We start from the raw sequence: 17,891 nt of genomic DNA, 5'->3' as shown, positions 1-17,891 counted from the left end.
TTGGGACTCTAACGGGGAAGTCCATCGAACTAGTTAGGATGCTTAAGAAGAGGAGGATTAATATAGTTTGTGTCCAGGAGACTAAATGGGTAGGATCCAGGGCTAAAGATATGAACGAGTATAAGTTATGGTTCTCAGGTAGGTCGAGAGATAGGAATGGGGTAGGCATTTTAGTAGATAAAGACTTAAGAGACCAGGTGGTAGGGGTTAAGAGGGTCAGTGATAGGTTGATGACAATTAAGCTGGTCGTTGGAGGGTTTATTTTGCATATTATTAGTGCGTACGCATCGCAAGCGGGCTTGGGCGAGGAGGAGAAAAGACGTTTTTGGGAGGATTTGGACGAGATGATGGGAGGTATACCGCCCACTGAGAAGCTATTCATCGGAAGAGATTTCAATGGACACATTGGGTCAATTTCGGTGGGATATGACGATGTGCATAGAGGTTGTGGTTTCGGGGATAGGAACTGTGGAGGAGTTGCACTGTTGGATTTCAAAAAAGTCTTTGGGCTGGCGGTAGCCAATTCGAGTTTCCGAAGAAGGAGGAGCACTTGGTAACCTTTCGTAGTTCGGTGGCTAAGACGCAGATAGACTTTTTACTCCTTAGGAGGGACGATAAAGGTCTTTGTAAAGACTGCAAGGTGATTCCGAGTGAGAATCTAACGACCCAGCATAAGCTCTAGGTGATGAATTTGAAAATCAAGATGAGGAAGAGAAAGAGGGTCGTGGATGACAGACGTAGGATCAAATGGGGGAGTTTGACCATGACGGGTGCCCTGGAGATGGGGGAGAAATTGAGGACTATGAGAGCCTGGGAGAGTAGTGGGAAGGCGACTAATATGTGGGTTAGGACGGCCAGTTGCATTAGGGAAGCAGTTAGAGAGGTGCTGGGGGTCTCGAAGGTAGTTGTGGTCGGCACCGAGGGGACTGGTGGTGGAATGGAGAAGTTCAAGAGAAGGTGGAAGCAAAGAAGGTAGCGTATGCGAAGTTGGTAAACAACAAGGATGATGAGGAGAAGTGAACGAATAGGGAATTGTATAAGATGGCGAGGAAGGAGGCAAAGTTAGCGGTTACGGCGGCAAAGACAGCAGCTTTTGAACGCCTGTATGAAGAACTAGAGGACAAAGGCGGGGATAAGAAGTTGTACCGACTAGCCAAGGGGAGGGATAGGAGGGCGCGTGGGTGGATCAGGCGGAAGTGCATCGGGGCGAGGATGGCGAGGTCTTTGGTGGAGGACGCTCTCATTAGACGGAGATGGCAGTCATACTTCCACAAACTCTTGAACGACGAAGGGGATAGAGATATTGTGTTGGGAGATTTGGAGTACTCCGAGAGGTGTCGTGATTTTGGATATTGTAGGAGTATAAAGGTTGAGGAAGTTAAGGGTGTTGTTCGTAGGATGAGTAGGGGAAGAGCGACCGGGCCCGATGAGATTCCTGGGGAGTTTTGGAAGACTGCAGGCAGGGCAGGTTTGGAGTGGTTGACTCGGTTATTTAATGTCATCTTTAAGACGGCTAAGATGCCCGAAGAATGGCGATGCAGTACAATGATTCCATTGTACAAGAACAAGAGCAACATTCAAAGTTACAACAAGTACAGAGGGATCAAGTTGCTAAGCCACACTATGAAAGTATGGGAAAGGGTGGTGGAGATGAGGGTGAGGATAGGCGTTTCTATCTCAGAGAACCAGTTCGGATTCATGCCGGGGCGCTCAACTACAAAAGCTATTCATCTTGTACGGAGACTGGTGAAGCAGCATAGGGAGAGGAAGAGGGACTTGCACATGGTATTCATCGACCTAGAAAAGGCATACTGTAAAGTGTCGAGAGAGGTTCTATGGAGATGCTTGGAGGCTAGAGGTGTACCTGTGGCATACATTAGGGCGATCAAGGACATGTATGATGGGGCCAAGACCAGGTAAGGACTGTGGGAGGAGACTCAGAGCACTTTCCAGTGGTGATGGGGTTGCACCAGGGATCGGCTCTTAGCCCGTTTTTATTAGCCTTGGTGATGGATGAATTGACATGGCACATTCAAGGTGAGGTGTCATGGTGTATGTTATTGCGGATGACATAGTCACGATTGACGAGTCTCACGGCGACGTTAACGCTAAGGCTGGAGGTTTGGAGACAAACTGCGAGTCTAAAGGGTTCAGTTGAGTAGGACCAAGACGAGTACTTGGGTGCAAGTTCGGTGATATAGTGCATGAGGCGGACGTGGAAGTGAAGCTTGGCACCCAGGTCATACAGAGGAAAGATAGTTTCAAGTATCCTGGGTCTATTATACAAGGAAATGGGGAGATTGATTGATGGGTGTAAATTATTCATGTAATTTTATACATAAAAAAATAAGTTTCAAAATAAAACATGAATAATTATATCTTATTCTCTCATATTTTCTGACAAAATTTTACAGGAAGAAGAGTACTGCAGAAGAATAGAGAAGAAACGAATTGTCAAAGAAGTAAGCAAAGAATTCAATAGATGCAACCACGAATTCATAAGTCATAACTGTGGAGTTTTACATGTGGGAATTACAAAAGTCAACATTGGGAGAAGTTGTGAATTCCATGGGTGTCACCGCTTCATACTCACACCCGTCAAGTGTTGAAATCCACGGGTGTCACCTCTTCATACTCACACCCGTCAAGTGTTGAAATCTACGAGTGTCACCGCTTCATACTCACAACCGTCAAGTGTTGAAATCCACGGGTGTCACCGCTTCATACTCACAGCCGTCAAGTGTTGAAATTCACGGGTGCGACTACCGTTGTCATACTCTCACCCATCAAGTAAGGTCACGGATGTGAGAACTACTTCAAAGAATGCATTCGTAGGGGGAGACACTACTTTCTCCTATAAATAGAAGCAACACTTTGCTTACAAAGGGGAGAATAGAATCCAATCTTGATAAAGACATAAGAAATAGTCTTTGCTCTATTTCTCTTCTTTTTATTTTATATTTGTAGGAGTAGTATTTTATTTTTAATTTCTTAGTATTTTATTTTTAATTTCTTTCTTACATACTCCTTAAAGGAGTGGTTTTTTTTTTTGTTGGGATAGTTGAAGAAGCTTGGTATGATGTTATAATATTATCTTTACTTTAATTTTTTCATGTCTTGATATTCAAATCTTTGATCTTGCTTCTTTTAATCCTAATTCTCATGGAGGAATTAATTCAAGCTAGTTTATTGATTCAAAAATCTCAATATTATTTCTTTTAGTCCTAATTCTCACGGTGGGATTAATTCAAATAATTTTGTTGGTTTAAAATTGTTATCTTGTTTCTTTCGGTCCTAATTCTCACGAAGGGATTGACTCAAATAAGTTTAATGATTTGAGGGGTCTCTATCTTATTTCTTTCAGTTCTAATTCTCACGGAGGGACTGATTCAAATAAGTTTAGTGATTTTAAGGGCTAATCGCAAGAGGTCTTTATTCCTCATAACACAAATCAAGTCAAATAAGTTTTTCTATTCTTTTGTGGAATTAAATAGAATGAGATTTTATTATAATTGTATCAAGTGGATTCAACGACTCCCAACTCTTTTCTTTTTAAATTTTCTAATAAGTTGTTTATTTTATTTTAAGTGATTTATAATTTCAAAACCTCTCCTTTCATCAGTTTGATTCCCTCAAATAGTACCCAAGACAATACACATCTGTAGCCTAGGTGGTTCCAATCTCTGTGGGACGATATCTTAAACTATACTAGAATTTGACAGAGTACGAGCAAAAATTTTCCTATGCACTTTGGCCTCGTCAAATTTTTGGCGCCGTTGCCGGGGATTGGTAAACATCTACTTCAAATTAATTGTCTTATTTTAGGATTAGATTCTCCATGTATGAGTTCAAGTTCCCTTCCCCCTTGGATTGATTCTTCTTTTAGTTGATGATTTATCACAATTGGTAGTTGAATTAATCCTTTCTTTCTTCTATTCTTCCCTCTATTTCTTCTATCAAATCTATCTTACTCGTTGTTGTTTAATTCCACGTTTTCATGAGTTGAATCGTATCATTTGGTATCAGAGCAAGGTTGAGGAGTTGTTCTATTCAATTCTTCAATCCTTGGTTGAACAAGAAAAAAAAATCAAAAATTATAAAAAAATCCAAAAATCATGGTTGTGTTGTTTTCTTGTTGGATTTGAGGTTAAAATTGAGTTTGTCACTATCAACAACCTCTAAATTCGAAGTTGCAAGTGATTTGGTTAAGTTCGGAGTCATTCACCATTGTTGAGCTTTGAAGCTTTGAAGAACTCAAGAAATTGCAAAGTGGGTCTTGTGATTCAGTTGAAATTGAAGGTTAAAACCTATTGGGCTTTGTTCTCAATATCAAAGAGAACTTAGATCCGAAATTTGAGCGAATTCCGAGTTGATTTGACGGTAGTTGCAATTTTGAAATTGTTCTTTTGTTCTTAAGGTTGTTCATATCTTCAAAGGAAGAAGGTAACCTAAAAGGGGTGTTTGATCTTCATGTTTTGGGTCAAAAGTGTTTTCTAGGACAAAAAAGGGAAAATACTAGGTTTACTAGGCCCAAGTACAAGGAATAATCAGAAAAAGAAGCATCCAAACAAATCCCAAAAGAAAAATTGAAGTCACAAGAGTTGTCTCGTAGACAATACCTGCGAGTCGCAGGTTGAGTCACAGGCAGCACCTGCTAGACGCAGTTGGTTCAGCAAACCTTGACAGAGATTTGAGAATTTTTGGTCTGCATCATCTGCTAGATGTAGATCACCCTAGCGACGACACGTACGACGACGAGTCTTTGCTGCAACTTTGGGCCCAGTTGCGCTTTTCGAGTTTTCAATTCTAATTCTCTTTCGATTCCATTCCTAATCCTTTTGTTGATTCTATAAACTAACTAACGACTAGTAATCACCCTTACTTAGTTGTTGGATAGTTCTTGAGTCCATAATTCTTTCGTGCTAATTATTTGGTGCTTTTCTCGTTTATTTCGTTGTGAATTCTTTGGCTCTTGTCCATTGCTTTTACTAGTCTGTTTCTTGGTGTCTGATAAACTCCATTCTGAACCGATACATGGTACTATCTTAGACTTATTCAAGTTAGTGGTCCACGAGTTAAGGGATACACTAGAGTGGAAAAAGACAAGAGGGTGAGAATATTCGAGTGGTGCTAGCCAAGAACAAACGAGTGCAAACATGAGAGTGGTAAGGAACTTTTATTACTAACTTGTTTGCTCGTTTTGTAGGTACACGAAGAGGCAACATAAGGAGAGGAGTGATAAGGAATTATGTCATCAATAGCTTCGGATGTTTGTGATGATGACATGGAGAGCTATGTTAGTGATGGAGGTTATGACCATGGTGATGATGGATCTTATGGGGTCGATGATGGTAAAGATAACCATGAACAAGATGGTGGTGAGTGCTATTACCCCGAAGATGACTATGGTAACGATGAAGGCTCTTACTCCACACCATGAATGTGAGGACGGTTTACACCTCTGAGATTTCGGACGTATTGCATTGTGAGTGGACTAATGCGAGCATAAGGTGAATATGAAGTCCTTATGAGATTAAAGAGAGTACTTGATAGTTTAAAGTGAGTACCATAAGATTTTGAAGCAATATGAATAAGTGAAACAAAGTTCGTTGATGAAAAGTGGAATGCAAGTCATGTTTGGAAAGGTTTTCGCAATGATTGAGATAATATTTATTTAGTAATGTCTTGAGGAGGAGCTATGAGGCCTCCTAGATGGTTAATGAAGTGTTATATAAGTGTCAATAAGGTTCCATAAGGATTGAAAGTCAAACGAATCAACGAGCGAAAGTTTCGAAAAACTTTGGGTTGTACGACCACTTATACGGACCGTATAAGTTATACGGCCCGTATAAATGGTCCGTATAACCATTCCAGAGAGGGGTAAATCCACGGTGGGATTATACGGTCCATTTATACAGACCGTATAAGCTATACGGACTGTATAAGTGGCCGTATAACCGGTCGGGTCAGTTTTTTCTCTTTTTATATATGGACGACCCTTGTTCTATTTTCACATTTCCCACTTCTCCCAAACTCCTAAAAGATCTAAAACCTTCTCCCAAGCATATTCCACTCAAACCCAAGAGAAATCAAAGATCAAGAGGCAAGAATTAAGATATCCTTGTGTTGGAAGATTCTCTAGGGTTAGTAAACTTTAAGAATTTCTTTGGTATTGAAGCTAGGGTTTTCATACAAGTTGATAACTTGATACAAAGCTCATTCCTATGAGATAAAAGGTTAGTTTTCATGTCTATTTCATGTTTTTAAGCATGTTGGTTGTTGAATGACTTGGGTGAGGGGAGAAAGTGGAAAATGAAGTTCAAATGTAGAATTTATGATATTTTGAGTAGTAAACTAACTTGAGTCATGATTATTAGCATGCTATGGATATAATCTTGTTATGAAGGGTATTAATGATGACAAGGAAGTGTTGTATAAAATTGTGCAAAGAGTTGGTGTGAAGTTGTTGATATAAGTTGAATATGAGAATGAATTTTGAGATTTAATGGAGTATGACTACTTGATTATGATATTGTGGATATTATTATGGTTGTTTGGGAGTTGTTTTGTGATATGGTGGAAGTCGATGAAATACGGGAAATGTTGCCCAATTTCTGTTAGCTCATAATTTGTTCTAGTTTGAATTCAAGAGTGCCTTTAAGACTTAACCTTGGTATGAATCCTTTTAAATGTAGATTTCTCAAGCTTTGGTGGTGAGTGTTAAATAATTTAGAAGACAAAAAGGTATGTAAGGCTAACTCTTCTTTCTTAAGACATGATCCCATCGTTTTATACTTTCATGTGAATTCCATAATGTCTTCCAAGACGACTTCATTCTTAGAATCACTAAAGCTCATGATTCTTGATATCCTCATGACACCATTGGTCTCATCCTATAATAGTTGATCCTCTAAGGAAGGGTATAATAAAAGTAATGATGATGATGATGATGATGATGTTGAGGATACGTACGCGTGTGTGTGTGTGTGTGTGTGTGTATATATATATATATATATATATATATATATATATATATATATATATATATATATAATATCCGAGCTTATATGCCGGGGTATGATATCTATCGCGCGCGCACTATTGCGATTGGGTACGGATAACAACGAGCCTTGGTAGGGCCGTATGTATATCTTAGCCTTGGCGAGGGCCGCTGTGTATAACACCGAATCTTGTCATGGTCGGGTATGTAAGACACCGAACCTCTATGGTCGGGTATGATACTAATATATATATATATATATATACTGGAAGGTTCCCACTAAAAAAAGGTAAGTGAATATGATGAACATCGCTAGAGGTATAAATGGCTCTATCCTTCCATGACTCTTCTATCTTACGTTAGTTCTCATGCTTCCATTATGATTTACATACTCAGTACATTATTCGTACAGACATCCTTCTGTTTGTGGACGCTGCGTCATGCCTGCAGGTGGACAGGGAGATAGACTTGACCTATAGACTACTTGTTCAGAGACTGCATAGAGGAGCTCCATTTGATTCGGAGCTGCAGCTGTTGGTACTATTCTTTTGTGTCTATACATAAAGGCATGGAGGGGTCCTGTCCCGTCTATACGATGTTACATACTCTCTCTAGAGGCTCGTAGACAGTTGGGTCCAGTTAGATGTCTTTTAGCCTTGTCGGCTCATATTTTGTATATCATTTTGTCAGCTTCGTCGGCTTGTATATATATATATATATATATATATGGGCATGTTTGTTGATGTTGATAAAAAAGTGCCTTAGCCCAATGGAAATGGTATTATTGATGCGTAGAGATTGTTAGCAGGCCATGTGGCTCACTTGGATATGATTATGAAAGTATGATGAGCCGTGCCTAGTAGGTTAGCTCCGGGTGCCCGTCATGGCCCTTCGGTTGGGTCGTGACAGGACTACGTGAGGTACAATACTTTTTCACCCACCCATTGTGATGTTGAGTTTTATATGGGTGAAAGTCATAGTGTACATGAAAGTCCTTATGCTTATTTGCCTAGTGGTGGGTATACATATGACGATTGTGAACTTGAGTGTGTTGATTATAGGAATTCTTATGACAATTACTCATACTCATTTTTTTATCCTATGTCGTATCCCAATTGAGATAGTATGTGTGAGGTTGTTGGGAGGAATGAAAGTGGACCTATGAGAAGAGAAGATGTTACATTACCAACTTGTAGAAGTGGTTGTTCCAAGCTTGTTATCCTCATGCAAATGCGGCTTACTCTCAATGTGGAGATAATTGGGTAGAAGGTAATGGAAAACAAGGTGTGTACGAGCGGGAAGCTTATGATAACAACGAGTTTCCTTGGCGTGATGGTTGTTTGAGTGTGGTAATTAAAGGTGGTCATCTTTTAGAGCATCACGAATGTGATGAAGTGTGCAACGCTCAAATGGTACAAGAGAAGAAGAATGACCTATTCATTGCAAGGTGCAAGATGGAAGGTGGTGGTGTTGGCTCTATGGCCATTGATGAGACTAGTAGCATTAATGTGGTAAGTTCTACCATAGTGGAGAAATTGAAGTTGCCAACTAGAGACCTCTACCAACCTTATAGACTTTTAAGGTTGAAGGAATGTGTTGAGTCGAAAGTTTCAAAGCAAGCTTGGGTTAAGTTTCAAATTGGCAAGTATCATGATAAAGTACTTTGTGATATTCTACCTATGAGAGCTTGTCATTTGTTACTTGGGCGCCCTTGGGGAATTGAAAGGAGAGCTATCTATGATCTAAGGACTAACAAATATTTCATAACTTTAGGAGACCGAAAGTATACTCTCCGATCCTTGACACCTTTGCAAGTGGAAGAAGATTACTCACGTATGCTAGAATTGGCAGGGGAGGCAAAGGTAGGGAAACAAGAGGTCCATACAAAGGAGTTGAACAAGGAGAAATTTGTCGCTAACGTCCATGAAACCAAATGGAAAGTTGAAGTGAAGGGTCATCCTAACCCTTCAAAAGAAATTTTGGGAGCCTATCCCTCTTCTAACCTCTTTACTACTTCTAGTTGTCTTGGTCTTTTTGTAGGTACTCATGGAGATGAACACTTAAAAGAATCCCAAGTCTCTTTGGGAAGCAAAGCAACCCAAACCTCTTCAAAAGAGGAACTCCAAGGCAAGACACTTGATCAGGCTAACGAAGGTTATGTGCATGAGCTAAAAGGTAACAAAGCTAATCCTTACACTTTTTTGAACTTGGAGGAACAAATTGTGGCTAATGGCCAATTGAGTAGGGATGAAGTTTTGTCTCATGTGGAGCATAGTGACTCTTTGTTGAGTAATGATGATGTTCTTATTAGGAGTGTTGATCCTTTTGATGATCGAATTGACTCTTGTGTCCACCTAGTGTGTACACTTGTGGTTCTAATGATAGTACATTGTCATGTCATGGAATTGTTCATACACTAGTTGACTTTAGTTGTGGTAGCCTTGTTTCTAATTGTTGTGATCTTGAAATGCTAACAATTGTTGTTAATTATTGTGTTGAACAACTTACTTGTATTGATAGCCCACTAATTGAGGAATCTTGTGATGTGTTTTATGAGCCTCAATTTAGTGATTGATTTGACCAAGTTAATAATGTGAAAGAATGTGAATATGACACACCACCCATATTGGATACATATGGAGATGAGTTCCATGATCTTGATTTATTGATATTTGATGAGACTTATGATTTTGATAGTGTTGTGTGACATGTAGATAGTCATATGAATGAAAATGCTTTGCAAAATGACGTTTATCTTTGTAAGAGTGAAACCACATGTTTTGAATCCTCATCATTTATTGATTGTTCTCTCTTTAAAGATAATGCCTTATTTGATGTTGACATGACTATTGGAGGTGATGTGCCTAGTGGGATATTTGGTAATGTTGAAAAAGTAGTCTCCTTTGGAGACAACAAGGTTTTTAGAAACCTACTATGGAATGATAACATTCTTCCCTATGATGGTAATATTTCCTTGAAGGAACCTAGTGGTGAGGCTACATTTGAGGTTGACATAGATCAGGGAGTGATTTTGCGTGACACCTTTCTTTATTACTTATTTGCATATAATGACACTCATATTTGTGCTGGGGGTGCATCGTATGTAAAAAAAGGGTCTTAATGGGTTAGATGAATGTGCTCTTAACCGAGATATATGTATAATCTTCCCTTTTGATCCCGGTGACATCTTGTGTGATTTAATCTTGACGCTACCTTGGAGGAATCAACTTCTTGATGCCTCATATGTGGAAATTTTATGTTGGGTAGTGGTTGATGTGTGGTCGCACCACAAATTTGTCCCTTTTTTGGGTGAGATTATGATTGTTGCCTTTGTGTTAACCCTCATACCTTGAGGACTATGTTTTCGTATGTCTTCCCATGGGTTTTGCTAGGTTCAGATTCGGGGACGAATTCTTTTGAAGAAGGGAAGGATGATATGATCCTAGGAAGCTCATGGACGATTATGAAGGCTAAAACTCTTGTTGGAGCTTTGAAGGTGCATTTTCATGCCAAACACCCTTGGACGAGGAAGATGGGGCCTTTGGAGGCCATGGAAGAACAAGCCACAAGGGTGTGGATGATTGCTTGGAAGATAGCTTGGCAAGTCAAGGAGAAGTCTACTATTCAAAGTGGCTAGATGCGCAAAGTGGCTAGAAGTGCAATCATGGGGCTAAGGTTGAAATTGGAGCTCATATTGGCAAGATAGGAGGCTAAGATTGCAATTGGAGGTCTTATTTGTAAGACATGGATCTTTGGATGCAATTGAAGACCCATGTGACTATTTTTGCAAAAGAGCCACTTTAGGGCCTTTTGATGTAATAACATTAGTATAAATAAGACCCTTAGTCTTCATTTCATTTTTTAGCTTGGTTGATTATTGAAAAGAGTCATTGAGAGTTTTTTTTAGTTAGGATTAGCTAGTGTAGTTAGGGTGAATTCCCTTATCTCTTACCTTGATCATCTCTTGGGTAATCTAGGATTAGATTCTCCATGTATGAGTTTAAGTTCCCTTCCTCCTTAGATTGATTCTTCTTTTAGCTGATGATTTATCACAATTGGTAGTTGAATTAATCCTTTCTTTCTTCTATTCTTCCCTCTATTTCTTCTATCAAATCTATCTTACTTCTTGTTGTTTAATTCCATGTTTTTTACGAGTTGAATCGTATCACCATTGCATTGCATGACATCCATCTCATTGCATTGCATATATCATCATCCATTCACCTTAGGCCATGATTCGGTTGTGTGATATTCTATAACTCTAAGTGATTATTATGTGCCTATCCGTTTCAATTTTTAATTCTGTACCTTATATGCGTGAACTAATCTTAGTCGGCCTATGATGCTTACCAGTACATAGTGTTTGTGCTGATGCTACCTTGCTGTGCTCTTTTCTGAGTGCAGAGTTTGCTACAGGACTCACGTCAGACCCTGGTGAGTGATTTTCGAGGCAGCCCTATTTGAAAACCCACGGTGAGCCACTGTTAGATCTGCAGTCCGAGTTTCCTCTTATTTCATTATCTGTCTATTGCCTTCGGACAGTTATTCCTTTTATGTTTATGAGCCTTGAATGGCCATCTAGACTAGTAGTATTTTAATAGCTCTTGTACTGTTACAGACTAGATTCCCTGGGGATGTTGTATTTCTTCCGCACTTAGATATTTGATAATATGATAATTGAGACTGCTTAAATAATTCTAATTCCTTTGTATTCTTAAATGAATATTGAATAAGGGAAGGGTTTGCCCACCAAGGCGGTTAGCGTGGGTGCCCGCTCGACCCACGAGTTGGTTCGTGACAACTGTACCGTCCGTCTTTATCGTCGAACTATGAGAAACTCACAGTACCGCCGAAATGTGAGAACATCAACCTAACTTTTATTCCGGTCCTTTATACCATCTCGTATTCTCCTTTTTCCGTAACTCATCCAAAAATACATATAAATATGAGATGAGTGCAACATGCGTTATATCTTATGCCAACAGTATTATGAAATTAAAGAATGGATATGCAACAAAAAGCAATTACATGCATCAACTCATATACCACAATAATTCCCTTTTCATAGTTCATACCTGATATGGAGCGATGAGGTAAAGTAAATCAGTCATAGTAAGTATAAATTAAATGTGGCTACCATAGCCCATAGAAGCAACAACCATACCAACCTAAGTGGATTTATCGCCACAACCAATGCCCGAAGGCTCAACATGCTTTCTCCGTCACAATACACTTCTACATCCTAACTACCCTTAACAATATACACCAGTACCCACCCAAGTGGTACCAGCTGAAGTGCTCGCATGATCGGCTAAGTGGGACCCACATCACGCGCGATGCCCGCTTCGGATATATACGTCCGGCAATCGGAGTCTAAAGAGTAAACGGTAACCTACCTCGAAACCGAACAGGAGCTACGAACCCTCACCTTTCCCTTATGAAGTGATTTCGAACGATCAAAGTCTATCACATATGAATTCTACATTAACACATGAGTCCATAGAAAACCATATTGCTATACTTCTAATCGGAACCCAAAAACGTGTTATATCCCACACTTCTGTATGGGGAATTACTCGTGAATAAGTTGACCTAATTCCAAGGAAAGGATCAACTTGAGAATTAAATAAAAGCAATCATATTGGACTTTAAGGAGTTTCAAAAAGTTTGAGAAATGATAAGCTCGTCGCACTCCGTCTCGTTGCGTCGATTGCATCGTAAGTGGACTAATGTAAGTTCAGATGCATTGTGAGACCATGTGTGGGTAAGTCAGACTTTATGTAAAGTATTGAAATGTATCTAATGGTTTTGGGATGAAGCGAATCGAAGAAATTAAGTTCGTTGAAACTCGGGGAAAATTAGGCAGAATTTTGGACAAGATTTTGGCCAAACTTTCGGGTTGTATATCTTTTAGTGTATAAGGAAAAATGGGATGCATAATCTATCTAAATTTGATTTCAAAGAATCTTCTATCCAATGCAACAGACGGTTTACAGATATGAGAAGTACGGTGCCATGTACGGCCCGTACAAAAATGTACGGTGCCATGTCCGGCCGGTACACAAAAGTACAGCCATGACTGTGCAATTTTTCTTAAGTTTTATAACTTCTTTTGTCCTCGACCAGATCTCATTTTAAAACCTAAATCACTCCTAAGCCATTTCCTAAGGTTCTCCTATGGTTCTAAGCCAAAACCAAACTACGCAAGACTTACGTAACTGTTATACCTCGATCTTTCGCATACTTTAAAGTTTTGTTTTAAGTCAGTTGTCGTAGGTTCATAATGAAGATAATTTAGGAAGTTGTGTATGAGGACTATGGGTGCATCTCGGAGTTATATAAGTTCTTAAACATGTTTGGAAAAGAGTATGAAGGTTGGACGTCAAACGAATCGGAAAGAATACATTTCGTCAAAAAATTGGGTTGAGACTATTTCATGGCCACTTCCATGAAACGTGAATAATTTCACGGGCCATGAAAATGGTGGCAGTGATGTGCAGTTGCTGGAGTGGTTTCACGGCCAGTGAAACAATTCAGGGTCCGTGAAAGTGCGTGAAAATGAGGTGGTGGAAATTTTGCCCTTTTGTTATAAATTGATTGGCTCGGTTTGGGTCCGTTATTTTTCACCAAAACAGATCCCTAGCCCTCTCCAAGCTCTCTCAACCCTTCCTAATCACCCATAAACATCCCAACTCATATTAAGAGAAGATCAAGTCTTAAAACCCTAAGCTAGTTCATAGAAGAGTGTGTACTCTTGCTTCTAGTTGCATTGGTGGTGATTAAGTCTTGGAGCAAGTTGTGTGTGGCTAAAGATCTTCAAGTATAAGGTATGTTCTTCATCTTATTACTTATGTATAGTTGATTTGGAGGTTTAGTAAGCCTTAAAGTGAAGAGAATCATGGTAGAAAAAGTCATAAAGTATTGTGTTGTAGTTGGAGGCTATGGATGGAATTTGAAAGGAAGTTTTGGACTGATTTGAGTCTAATTTGAATTAATCTTTTGACTATGGTATTGTTGATGTTGTTATTGGTATTTGGGTGTTGTTTTGAAGTTTTGTGGAAGTAGATGATATGGGGGAAATGTTGCCCCATTTCGTTAGCTCACCTATTAGTTTAGTTTGACCTTATAAGTGTTTCAATGACTTAACCTTAGTGTGAATCATTTTGAATGTAGATTTGCCAGCCAGAAGGGTAGACGTTAATTGGTTAAGTGGACAACGAGGTATGTTAAAGTTGCCCCTTTCCTTCTGCTGACATGATCCTTATGAATAAAACGTACACGTAACGTTGATCCATTGTGGCTCTACTCTTAGAGTTAGGGATGATCCATTTGATTCATGTTCCATAATGTTATCTTCAGAAAGTCTTTCTTAGATCCAGTATGGTCTCTAGAATTACTTGTACTCATATCATGTTTTGCATTTTATATATACATATACATATACAGAACCGAGACCTGTCATGTGTTATATACGCGTATATTATGTATTATATATATATATATATATATATATATATATATATATATATATATATATATACACATACATGTATGGGGTATGGGGTATGGGGAAGGTGACGGTGTTATATACGTACTATCACCTGATCAGCTGGTCATATGATGATACGACGACGATGATAATGATGTCCACAGAGGACGATATGATACGATGGGGTGCCCACAGAGGCTTGACAGGCGTTATATATATATATATATATATATATATATATATATATATATATATATATATATATATATATATATATATATATATATATATATATATTCACAGTATTCATGTATAGCATTGATGTCACGACCCAACCGGAGGGCCATGACGGGCACCTGGAACTAACCTACCGAGCACCACAGACGTACAAGCCTCACATAATCATACCTGAGTGGACTATAATACTAACTAATAGATGTCATAAACTGGAAGGGACACAAGCCCAAAGGATATATACACATATATCATTAAGCTGAACCTCAAATATACAAGCCAACAAGGCTATCAAAATATGCTGATACAACAAAATGGACCGAGAAGGTTAGAGAACATCTAACTGTGCATATTTGTATACGAGCCTCTACTGGAGTGTATAATATAATAAGGATGGGACAGGACCCCGCCATGCCCAAATGTACACAAAAGAATCATACCAAGCTGAACTGCAACTCCGGAACAAGTGGAGTGCTCCTGTACAAGTGCTGAGAAGGCAGCCTAAGGATCTGTACCGTCTCCCTGTCTACCTGCGGGAATGAATACAACGTCCACAAACAAAAGGAAGTCAGTACATTTAATGTACCGAGTATGTAAGGCATGAAAAACAACATAATAAAGATATGGAAGTAACATGAGATAAGAGAGAAACAACCTGTATATCTGAATGCCTCTCAAGGCGGATGACATGCATGCTTTTCTTTTAAAAAAACATTTTCATACATATAATATATATATATCATAATACTGTACCTAGCCATGATAGGCTTGGTGTTACCCGTACCCAACTGTAGTGGTATGCACAATAGGTATCGTACCTGACTGACTATAGCGCTGCTCGGTGTCATAAAATAGCTACATATCTATAAAGAATGCATGAGAGCTCAAAGAAACATTACACCTCTATCGGAGTGACGTAAGGTTGGTATACCTCCGATTACCATTATGGAACTATCATCATCAGCATATCTCACCTTGAAGGAAACAATGACCATAAGATGAGATCATCAATAATATACAAGATCTATAACCATAAGACAAGATCATTAATCATAAGACAAAGAACAATAATATCATAAGGACGTCAAGAACAAAAGCTTTTAGTATTTCTAAGAATAGGGACATTATGGATATCATGTGTGTGAGTTTGTACCAATATGATCATGCCATAAGAAAGATAGGGAAGGCCTTAACATACCTCGTTGTCTACTTAACCACTAAATGTCTATCCTCCCAAGCTTGCAAATCTACATTCAAGATGATTCACACTAAGGTTAAGTCGTTAAAACACTTATAAGGTCAAACTAAACTAATAGGTGAGCTAACGAAATTTGGACAGCATTTCCCCTCCATCATCTACTTCCACCAAACTTCAAAACAACTCCCAAACATCATTAACAATATCAAAAATACCATAACCAAAAGATTACATCCAAATTATACTCAAATAAGTCCAAAACTTCCTTTAAAATTCCATCCATAACCAATACTTCAGCTTAATACTTTATGACTTCTCTACCATGATTCTTTTCACTCAAAATTAACTCAACATTAGTAATAGAGTGAAGAACATACCTTATACTTGAAGAAATTCAACTCACACAACTTTCTTCAAGACCAAATTCACCACAACTCCAAGTGTAACCAAGAACAATCACCTTCTATGCACTTGTTGCGGATTTAGAGCTTGATTTTCTCTTGTATTGGGTTGGAATGAGTTGGGAGTGTTTGAGAGAGCTTCTAGGGTCAATAAGGATCTTTTTTGATGAAAAATTGAGCCCCAAGTCGTGGCTTTTTAATTTATAACAAAAGAGAAAAATTCCACCGCCTCAATTTCACAGCCCACTTTCACGGACCCTGAATTATTTCACTGGCTGTGAAATCATTCCAGTGGCCTCCACCCACTGCCACCATTTCATGGTGGCCAACCACCACTTTCACGGCCCGTGAAATTATTTATGGTCCGTGGAAGTGGACATTAAAATGCCTTAGTCCAATTTTCTGGCGAAACGTATTCTTTCCGATTCGTTTGACGTCCAACCTTCATACTCTTCTCTAAATGTGGTTTAAAACTTATACATCTCCGAGATACACTCATAGGCCTCATACATAACTTCCCAAATTATTCCCAATACAAGCCTACGACAAACGACTTAAGACGAAACTTTAACGTATGCGAAAGGGGAGGTGTAACAATTGATTCACAGAGGCAGTCAGGACGTACAGGTTGCATTCATTTACCCTATGTTTTCTTACGTCTCTCTTATTTTTCTATCATGCCTTACATACTCAGTACTTTGTCTGTACTGACATTCTTTTATTCGTGGACGCTGCGTTCATGCCCGCAGTTAGATAGGGAAATGGTTCGGACCCTTAGGCTATCATCTTAGCGCTTCCACAGGAGCACTCCATTTGTTCCGGAGTTGCAGTTCAACTTAGTACGATCCTTTTATGTATATTTAGGCTTGGCGGGGTCCTGTCCCGTCTTCGTTATGTCATGCTCTCTAATAGAGGCTCGTTGACACAGATGCACAGTTAGATGCTCTATGGTTATCTTGATTCTCTTTTGTTGTATCATTACCTATGGTAGCCTTGTTGGCTTGTACATTTGGGTTCAGTTTAATTACATATATATTTATATATCTTTTGGGCTTGTGTCCCTTACAGCTTATGACATCTATTAGCTAGTATCATGGCCCACATTATGGTATGGTTATGTAATGCATATATGTCTTGTGGTGCTCGGTATCCGGGTACCCGTCATGGCCCTCCGGTTAGGTCGTGACAAAAAGTGGTATCAGAGCAGTTCATCCTAAGGCTGTCTACGAGCCGTGTCTAGCAGAGTCTTGTTTATGGTGTGTAGTGCACCACACTTATAAATAGGAGGCTGCAGGGCATTTAGGAAAAAATGCCTTTCTTTCTCATCTTAGATCGTGCGATAGATCCATGTTATGAGGATTCTTTTTTTTCTGACCGTTTGTTATGATTTCAGTAATGCTTGTGACGAGAAAAGCTTTAGCGGCCCAGAATGGCAAGTCCGTGGCAGGCAGGATGACTGGTCGGGTACCATCTATTGATGTTAAGAAGGGCAAGTCCCAAAATGTGGTTCCATCTCAGACTTGTCATACTTCGCCCGCTCCAGAGGAGCATAGAGGAGCTCCAGCCCTA

The 17,891-nt window shown here is 39.2% G+C and overlaps 1 protein-coding gene across 1 annotated transcript; it reads left to right on the top strand.

Annotated features, from left to right (window-relative positions):
* The first annotated feature begins 1,041 nt into the window (after positions 1-1,041).
* LOC132062434 (uncharacterized) lies at positions 1,042-5,227 on the top strand. Its single transcript, XM_059455008.1, has 3 exons — positions 1,042-1,629; positions 2,415-2,462; positions 5,207-5,227. The coding sequence occupies exons 1-3, from the start codon at positions 1,042-1,044 to the stop codon at positions 5,225-5,227; spliced, it is 657 nt and encodes a 218-aa protein (XP_059310991.1).
* Positions 5,228-17,891: the final 12,664 nt, after the last annotated feature.

The sequence above is a fragment of the Lycium ferocissimum genome, chromosome 7 (assembly GCF_029784015.1).
Source record: "Lycium ferocissimum isolate CSIRO_LF1 chromosome 7, AGI_CSIRO_Lferr_CH_V1, whole genome shotgun sequence".
Taxonomy (NCBI): Eukaryota; Viridiplantae; Streptophyta; class Magnoliopsida; order Solanales; family Solanaceae; genus Lycium; species Lycium ferocissimum.
The sequence above is the reverse complement of the archived record's forward strand: the minus strand, read 5'-3'. Positions and strand labels throughout refer to the sequence as shown.

Excerpts from the sequence above, each read along its gene's own strand:
- LOC132062434 (XM_059455008.1), top strand. The coding sequence starts at position 1,042 with ATGGCGAGGAAGGAGGCAAAGTTAGCGGTTACGGCGGCAAAGACAGCA. Across the intron at positions 1,630-2,414 it reads TGCTAAGCCACACTATGAAA|GAAGAAGAGTACTGCAGAAG; the intron begins GTATGGGAAAGG and ends AAAATTTTACAG. Across the intron at positions 2,463-5,206 it reads AGAAACGAATTGTCAAAGAA|GTACACGAAGAGGCAACATA; the intron begins GTAAGCAAAGAA and ends CTCGTTTTGTAG.